This window comes from Seriola dumerili, unplaced genomic scaffold, assembly GCF_002260705.1.
Source record: "Seriola dumerili isolate Sdu_G_001 unplaced genomic scaffold, Sdu_1.0 BDQW01000088.1, whole genome shotgun sequence".
Taxonomy (NCBI): domain Eukaryota; kingdom Metazoa; phylum Chordata; class Actinopteri; order Carangiformes; family Carangidae; genus Seriola; species Seriola dumerili.
Window position 1 is genome coordinate 9,714,497 of NW_019174343.1, and position 9,631 is coordinate 9,724,127.

At 44.2% G+C, this 9,631-nt stretch overlaps 1 protein-coding gene across 2 annotated transcripts in view; it reads left to right on the forward strand.

Moving 5' to 3' along the window:
- prickle2 (prickle planar cell polarity protein 2) overlaps positions 1-4,526 on the forward strand; it is an 88,250-nt gene extending 83,724 nt beyond the window's left edge. For both annotated transcript variants that reach the window (XM_022744956.1, XM_022744955.1), the window contains exons 6-8: positions 612-798; positions 1,895-2,806; positions 2,934-4,526. In XM_022744956.1, the coding sequence (XP_022600677.1) occupies positions 612-798; positions 1,895-2,806; positions 2,934-3,880 (2,046 nt within the window). In that variant the 3' untranslated portion in view covers positions 3,881-4,526. The remainder of the gene's footprint in view (positions 1-611; positions 799-1,894; positions 2,807-2,933) is intronic.
- The last annotated feature ends 5,105 nt before the right edge of the window (positions 4,527-9,631 follow it).

Below are 9,631 nucleotides of genomic sequence, written 5' to 3' on the forward strand. Positions count from 1 at the left end.
CACACACACACACAAGGCTGTAAAAAAGGATCACGTGTTAATGGATACACATATCGCCTACTTTAAAATAACTGTGCCAGTAATGTGGGATGGTGATTATAGAGCTATTTCTAAAACATTTACACACATGCATTCTGCACATAATACATGCCCTCATATGCACCACACTGCTGTCATATGATGCTCACAGGCTCCCCAGCACGCACTGTCACAGTTTAACTCATGCATGGATTTCTCACGTCTAATGGGGTCAGCTCTCAATATCCTGATCTCAAAGCCATTAACACTGACGTACTCTCTCTGCAAATGGGGACAAGGACACTGTTAGTATTTTAAAAAGCACCCAGGTGATTCAACAGCAGCGTAATTAAAAGTAAATGCACCATCTAGATTTCACCAAGTCCCCACACACATTAGCCTCCTACACAAGCCAGTGACAAAGAGGGTGATCTAAGAGTACTAAGTTGCAGAGGAGAAAGTGGTCCGTATGGAAGGGGGAGGGAGGGCAAGCCGAGCCTTTGTCCTGTCATTCAGCGCACAGTAATAACCCAATCGAGGTTTTACCTCTGAGGACCCCTAATAAACGATACTCTTTCTCTCCTCTTTCTTAGATCATCTTTGCGGATGAGTGCACCGAGGCAGAAGGACGTCACTGGCACATGAAGCACTTCTGCTGCTTCGAGTGTGAGACGGTGCTGGGGGGCCAGCGCTATATCATGAAGGAGGGACGGCCATACTGCTGCTCCTGCTTCGAGTCCCTCTACGCAGAGTACTGTGACTCCTGTGGGGAACATATTGGTATGCTGCACCACCACCCGGCATCTATCACTGTTAACACGGACCGCATTAATCACCTGCAGGTCATGCAAAGGAACCCTTTCAAAAAGAATACAATATGCTAAACACATGGATACATGGAATAATTAAGTGGAATGTGATTGGGCTGCAGGTTTTTTTCGAGGAGGATGTGAGAGTGACCTCATTTCTTTGTAGCAAGTAACAGAGGAGAAAGAGAACTACAGCAGAAAGGACGGGGCATGACTTTTAGCAGTAGATCATTGAATGATGTCATCCACAGCCAGGCATGTGAGGCAGGGCACATAGCAGAGGGCCACAGAGACCTCAGCTTACAGAGCACTGAAGTATTTACAGTATATATCAGACACTTGCAGCAAATGTTAGTTAAAATACAAATTTTAAAATCTCACAAACTCTTTCAAACACTGTAGTGTTGGAGGGAAACCCACTGTAACTGGGGTATTTTTGAGTGGGAAACCTTCATATTAGCACCTCTTGGCCCCATGCCACCTCCTGTTAAGAACTGTGTGTGTGTGTGTGTGTGTGTGTGTGTGTGTGTGTGTGTGTGTGTGTGTGCGTGTTCGTGTGTTCCCCTGACAGGATGCCCAGGTGTGATTTTGGCACATACCTCTCAACAAATTTGCTCTGTAATTATTTGTCAGACAGGATACAGAAAAGTATTTGGCTAAAAAGCACAACTGATTATAAATTGAAACCATCAGAAAAACATGCTCAAACCAGATGGCAGCCATTAGCAAATAGCTGGTTTTCTTTCCCCCTGATACAACTTGAAACATACTCAAAATGCAGTGTGTTCATACAGTACAATGCTGGGCAAGTTTCATAATGAGTTTGCCCCTAAGCGCAGTCATGTGTTACAGCCTCCAGCTCCATTTTCTCACTCAACAAGCAGCTTGTAATAAGCTACTATTTTCATATCAAACAGCATTTTTAATAAAGACATAAAGATTTTAATTTCAAGCTCTTTGATGAACACATGGTGTTTTGTATTTTAATTGTGTATTTTTACACAAGTCCCACAATCTGTCATTTTACCTAAAGTGTGAATTCATGTGGTGTTTTCTCTTTCCTGCAGGCATTGATCAAGGCCAGATGACATATGATGGGCAGCACTGGCACGCCACTGAGGGCTGCTTCTGCTGCGCCCGCTGTAAACGCTCTCTGCTGGGTCGGCCCTTCCTGCCCAAGCAGGGCCAGATCTTTTGCTCACGCTCCTGCAGTCTGGGGGAGGAGCCTAATGGCTCTGACTCGTCTGATTCGGCCTTCCAAAGCGCCCGCTCCACCAGGGAGTCCAGACGCAGTTCCAAGACCGGGAAGAGTGGAGGAGGAGGAGGAGGAGGAGGAGGAGGAGGGGGTGGAGTGCAGGCGGAGAGATTTTCCGGCGAGGTGGACCCACTGTCTTTACAAATGGATCTTCTGAGTCTCTCCAGTCAAACGCCTAGTTTGACTCGCGAGCCACCGGCCTGGCAGAGCCAGGAGCAAGCAGGTGACAGTTATAATTATGAATCCCATTCAGACCCAACCGCCAACCCCACCCCTCTCCAGCTTCTCAGCCAGTGCAACGTCAGGACTGCCTATAACCCCGCCTGCTCTGGACAGAACAATCAGCAGCAGGATCACAGGATCAAGGAGAACGCAGGTTTAAAGAGACCCCCCATCTCGGCCATGAAGGGCCACTCTCTGAATGAGACGTGGTTCCAGCAGCAAGCTCCAGAGGAGTACTATCCACCCAAGCTGAGGACCCAAAAGAGCTTCACTGAGATGTCCCATTGCTCTCAGCACCACAACGGCTTCTCCTCTGACAAGCGCTCCATCAGTTTGCATGGCTTTCAGAGGGACAGGGACAGAGATGCAGGGCCTCCAGCAGCAACCCAGGTGGCGAGAAGCAGGAACCCCATCAATGCACTTAACTTCCCAGAGCAACTGACCCCTCTAGAGCAGACCCCAAGAGGATCCATGGAGTCCCTGGCCATGTCCAATGGTACAGGTGGGTATGGTAGTAGTCGTTAGACCTCTGTGTAGAGCTTATTGTTTGTTAGCATTGTTGTTGGATACTAAGATGTTTCCTCTAACTGAAATGGGATGACACTTAATTCAACTCTGTTTCCCTTCAGGAAACTCAGCAGATGGAGGAGGAAAGCGTCAGGAGCACCTTTCTCGTTTCTCCATGCCCGACCTGAGCAAAGACTCTGGAATGAACGTGTCAGAGAAAAGCAACATGGGCACCCTCAACTCCTCAGTGCAGTTTCGTAGCTCTGAGTCCATTCACAGCCTCACCGCCAGTCAGCCCTACATGGAAATGGATCCCCCCAGGCCCTCCCAGTACAAGGTGCAATACTGTGACCCTCCTGGCATGGGTGGGGGTATGGGCATGACTCATTTACCACCCGGCTTCACCTTCCAGGAGGAGGACAGGGTGAGTTTGGTGAGCAGTGCCAATGCTGCCCGCCTGCCACCCATCAGTGAGCGCAGGGTGGGTGGAGGAGGAGGTGGTAGGGGAGCAAGTGTCCGTATAGATGCCCAAGAGGAGACTCCCCAGAGGCGCCGGCACCACCACCACCACCGCTCCCGGAGATCCCGTCGTTCTCGCTCAGAAAACGCTCTCCACTTGGTGGCAGAGCGAAGGGCGAGACCTCAAGAAAGACCACAGTTACGTGTCCGAGAGGATTATGACCGGTTCCCGCCACCAAGGAGCACCAGGGACCAGTTTGGGGTAGGAGGAGGAGGGGGAAGATACCAGCCCCAACTCTTCAGGCAGTGCCCCAGGACCACTTCAGACCTGACGCTGCAGAACCCCGGGGCCAGCCGACGCACTGGCTTGAACCAATACTCCTGGGATGATTATGACGACGATGATTGGTGCTCCACCTGCTCTTCATCCTCCGAATCAGAGGATGAAGGTTACTTTCTGGGTGAGCCGATCCCCAGACCCATCCAGCTGCGCTACCTCAGCAACCAGGAGCTTGTCCATAAGTACAACACAGGGATGGGAGGACCCAACCGCAGTGGGCAGTTACACACCCACAAACGCAGAAAAAGCAAGAACTGCATCATCTCCTAATATCCTGACGTTTGGCACAGTAAATGATTCTCTCTCCACCTTGTGTACGCTAACATTCTCCATCTGGAACAAAAAAACAAAACTCACAGTCCATTTATTCAGTGTCGTTGAGTGTTGAATATTATGTAATTGGAAGTCAGTGATGAATTACAGTTGGTAAACAGTGAAAAAGCAACAGTGTTTGCATGTTTGTTCATTTTAATGTTTCAGAATATCTCCTGAGTATTAAGGCTGTTACACTTACAAGCGCAGTTCTATCAAGTCACAACGTTTATCAAAAGCTGATGTGCAATTTTTTTTTTATCATAACTTCATTTCCATGCAGCAAACAAGTGTGCAAGGTAGTTGGTTTGGTACAGTTTAGCTTTTTCATGCAATGTGATTTAGATATAGGATATACTGTACTATTGTATTCAGTTCATAGTATGTACATAGATAAATGAATTAATAATTTCACTTTAAGTTAAGGAAGTCCATGTAAATATGGTTGTAAATGAGGCCTCACATATTTTTATATTTTGTATGGATAGAATCATTTATGTATTAAATATCTATAATGTAGACATAGAAAATTACAAAAACAACATATGCATGTTTTATTTGGCTGACCTCGTCCTGCATTTGGAATAAAGGAGTATTTCAGTGACTGTTTTGATTGACAGTTGGTGTTTCTCTCCAGAGAATGACAACACGTGTCTGATGTGCACAAGTGCGCAAAACAGTCACCTTCTCCATCTGTTTAATGCATAAATGAATGACAATGTGGTACAGAGGTTGATTAGAGAGTCGTTGCGCCCCCCACCCCACCCCCCACCCACCCACACACACGTTAATATACAGTGTGTACTTAGACGGTAATCGGTGCAGTCACATTCAAACTCACAGAGCTCCATTGTCCTGGAAACAGATGCAACTGAAGTTCTGGTTTATTGCATCAGCCTATTCACATTGGAAACTGCTGACAAAGGTCTAGGGATTTAGTTAATGAAATCTGGTGATGCTTTGTTTGAGTAGTTTTTACCCACACATTCCACATGGCTCTGGGGATGGCTGTGTCGGTCTATGGGTTAGCCACTTCCAGACTGAAATTTCTCATCGACTTGTGGATGGACTGCCATGACATTTGGCAGACAGTCTTGTCACCCTCAGGATAAATTGCAGCAACTTTGGGGAACCCCTGACGTTTCATGTAGCACCAACATCATGTAAAATTTTTTATTTGTCCAATACTTATGACTGAATACCTGCAAAACGAATGATATTCCCATCAGCCTCAGCTGCATCTTTAGCACTAATTGGCAATGCTGACATTAGCATTTGGCTTTAAGCACAACTGTCCCTGATTACACCCTCAGTTAGCCTCTAGCATGGCTTTAGCCTCTTAATCTATTTGTAAGATCCAAGTCAAATCCCGAACGAGTCGACCCCTTCTGCTTAAATATTGGCATACACAGTATAGCAGGTTGCATCTGTAAGTGTTAAGCAGTGTCATATTGTAAATTGGATTGCCTCTGACGTCCATGTGGTCAGGGGATTACTGCCGCCAGCCCCCATAATCCACACACACATACACACATATGTTTGGAACAAGGTGTGTGAACACCAATCTCTTGATTAGAGGCGTTGAAGCACTAATGCTGCTGACATGATTGGCACATTAGTACGATTACTTCACCTAACCTCAACTTCCAAGGCGTGTGCTCCAGTTTTCATGTTTACTCTGGGATACTCGGACAGCTCCCAGACGGCGAGCAAAAGGAGTCCTAATTTAGTCAGCCGTGATACGACAAAACCAGCTGCATAAACACGTGAGATACATTATGTCTGACTGATGATGGCCTGGTCATTAAGGGTAGACTTTCCCCTGCTTTTAGCAAGTCTTTAAACTACGGCCGCAGACTGTTAGTCACATCAGCTGAATGTTTGGATGTGTATCACTGTAATCATTGTCTCCAAGTGTAATGAGACATACTATAAAGCACACTCAATCCTCTGTCTTCAGTTATTGTTCTTGACACATGAGCTTCCCTTACATCATCATTAATGTCGCCCATATCAGTTTGTTTTTTTTATTAGTCCCTTGCCAAGCCTTTACCCAAGTGCGTGTGTGCGTGTGTGTATGTGTGTATGTGTGGGGTGTCTCCATGTGTTTAATTAAAAGCAAATGGAGGGTTGCCACAGATTGCAGCCATATGCTTCCCGGGCCATGCCATATTCAAGGTAGCGGATGGCGGGGGGATAATCCTCGAGTTGCGTGGACGCTTCCAGTTGTGACAGTTGCATTGTCAGCCAAGCTCGTACTGCCAGCAAATTATACCCACAAGAGGTTAGGTTCTGTCACTGCACAAAGCGCCTTTAGCCTTCACTTGAACAATAATGTTTTATAGAGCACGTGGATGAAAAGCATTTGTATTTACCCAGACATTTTATGTGAGAAGTTTGTCTATCTTACTGAGTATTTGTCAATATGGCACACTTCTGCGATTCATCTGGGGCTACAAATTTCTCATATAAGTATCATTACAAAGCCTCTTTCCCTTCCTTCCCTTGTCTGTATTCTTCTTTACTGCCACTTTACCAGTCAAAAATTCTGTTTGCAGTGTGCTTCATTTACACACAGTTGCATAATTAAAGGTTGGTATAAAACATGTAGAACATAAATGGGCTGTCTAAAATTTTTACATATACATTTTGTAACAGGAGTTAATCACACCTGAGATTTCTAATGGAGCTAAGCAGCTGAAGCTTTCCCTAATCAGAGAATTAATGCACCGCTCTGAACAGAAGAAAACTACTTTTGCATGCAGCCAGAAGAAGAGAAGCAGCCAACTGGTAGAAATGCATTTTATTTCCTATGATGATTCTCATTAGTTTTTGAGGTGATACTTTTTTTTTGTTTTGTTTTAGTCATGTGATCACTTTGTGATGCAGGTTGTTATATTACATGAGTTAGTTCAGGAATCTTAGCTACTTTGCTAATGTCTATTTTTTCCTACCACAGTAATCGCCCATTGAATTAGATTTACTGCACTCTGGTTTATTAAGGTCAGACAGACTAGCCAGTGTCTGGTGAACAGACAGCCTTCCCTTCATGAACTCTGAGGTATGTGTCTGCGCTGAATAAACAACAAGCAAATCAGGTGACAATTTGAAGATAGACAGAGATTCTCTTGAAGGTTTAGTAAAACCCTGTTTGACCCTGGTGTTAATTGTCTGAACTGCATAGAAGAAGTTAGAAAATGGGAACAAAAGGATCATCATCTTACCAACCTATCAACTTACCAAGCTTCATTTCTGATCTCCTTTAAACATAGATTATTAGACAGAGTGCAAGTCAGCCCTACAACAAAGTAGTTCGTCTTATTTTATTTTTGTGAAATATGGAATTTTTTTTAAAATAATCTAACACAATTCTACTGAGACATGGAAAAAACGAATCATATCTGTAATATTTTGTAAAGACTGTGTGGCCCATGTCATGTCCATTTTATATAAACGTTTTATACTGTAGTTAGAAAATCATTATTAATATTCATTTAAAAATTTGACTGAAAAAAAAATCTGAGTGCCCTTATTACCTAGGTGGGCTACCTCTGTTTACCTGTGTATTGAAATCCACTTCATTTGGAAAATGTACCAGTTTAATTAATAGCAACACATATGTTCATGCATGCGTGAGCGTGTGAAAGCCCAGATGCACAGCTGTCATGAGTTGAAGCCATTTGAGATGTTTTGGGAGACTCTAAAAGCCATAATTACCGGTCTTTAAGAGTAGAACGCCTGCAAATTACAGCTGCGCTCTGAGCAAACTAAAATAGCCTGATTCAGTTATTTACAAATGAAGAATGCCAGTGGTGTGTTATCACACACACACACACACACACACACACACACACACACACACAAAACCAGCTTGCTCTCATAGGCACGCAAGTACACACATGCTTTCTCCCTCTCCCACACACACACACACACACACACACTGGGCTGGTGAATAGGAAACGCGTGACAGGACTGACTGAGGCTTTACCAACAGTCTCCCTTCCTTCAGCCTCATCATGTGTGTTCAATTACCATGGCAAGAATGCACCAGAACAATGTCAACAGATGCACAAATACAAGATCACAGTACACCACAGTCTGACAGTACATGCATGAGCCAGACTTTTTTAAGATGAATGAAGATTACACACCTAAAGGTTAAATGCAGCCATTTTTTTTTTAAAGATTTCATTCTTAAAATGATAAGATTTAAGATTTCATTCTTCCTCTGCTGTCCCCTGGGGAGTCTTTTGCGATCCCCTGTTAATCCCCTGTTTTCGACACTATATGCCTAGGATAGTCCCTCTATATGGCCCATAATCGGCATATAAGGTCATAAGGGCAAGGAGGGATTTTCCTCCCTGATTCCCCACTCACAGAATCCCCTCTGTTTAGCAATTGACTCCAAGTGTCCTGACTGACAGGCTCACTCCTCCTGAGGTGGATGTGTTAATATTGTGTGACAGTAACCCCACTGTCCATCTGCTACTTCTCTACCCCATTATCTTCTCTTCTCTTCTCTTCTCTTCTCTTCTCTTCTCAACTTCCTACTTTCTCACTGCAAACCTACATACCACACCCAAAATGTAATTATCTCCAACAAGTTCCTTGCTGTTCACATTCAAGCAGCCTCCAGTTGTCTGCAGAAAAAGGATAGTGAATGACAGTTAAGAACAGTCTTAGACTTGTAGACCTTGACTAAACCCACTAATCTCAAAATGCACTCTCACCCACTTAAGCATGACCTTTGCCCTTCCACTGGCTTCAAATGTGACCAGTCAACATTTTCTATGAGATTCAGCTTCACTTCTCAGACTAATCCCTGCTTCAATAGACTTGAAGTTTTTGCAAAGTTTATAAAAGTAATTAAATAGTGTAAATAGGACTTATGACACACACTCTGCACCATTAATTAGAGTTGATAATAAGTCTCTATGGGAGCCCTCATTAGGCCTGATTGTTGTCTTTCAGCAACAGTGAGAGAAAATAATAATTCATTTCCAGTGTTTGCTCAGCCTGACACGTGGCATGGTAAATCCTGCCAGGTTTGGGTTAATCCGCAGATCCAACGGCTCGAGGGGCACCTCGCCATAATGCAGAATGGCATGCTGGGTACCTCGACGCTGCGCTGCCAGAGGGCTCCGTCTGGTTCATGATATCAGCCCGCTCCACCCCTCCTCGCTGTGACTCATTAACAAGCTCAGGTCTCAGGAGGGGTCCCATCTGTGTGCCACCTGTATGAAATCACCACAGCTAGCAACATTTAATGCTGGACACCATTCACATTTGTTCCAGTGTTTCCCTTAAAGCATATTACATAAGTGTCTGTTGAGTCTATTCACTTATTTCCTGCTTTTTCTTCTCTCTCTTTCTCCTCCCCCACCTCCCTCTGACTCTCTGTCTGTTTAGCAGACATGATGGATGGACCGTTTAGTCCTCAAGCTGTAAATGAGGCAAAGAAGGCCTGTGATGTTGACTTTACAGTGACACATTTTTCCAAGACTTTCCAAGACCTACAAATTATCATTACGTTGTGATTTATATAAAGGCAAATGGGCCATTTTGTCTTATAACATTTGCAGCTGTTGCTATAATAGATTACAAGCCTTAGAGGGTAGTTGTTATGGCTGAAATATATATATATATATATATATATATATATAAGGTTTTAAAACTAAGGTTTTATTTAGTATGTTAGCACAATATCCA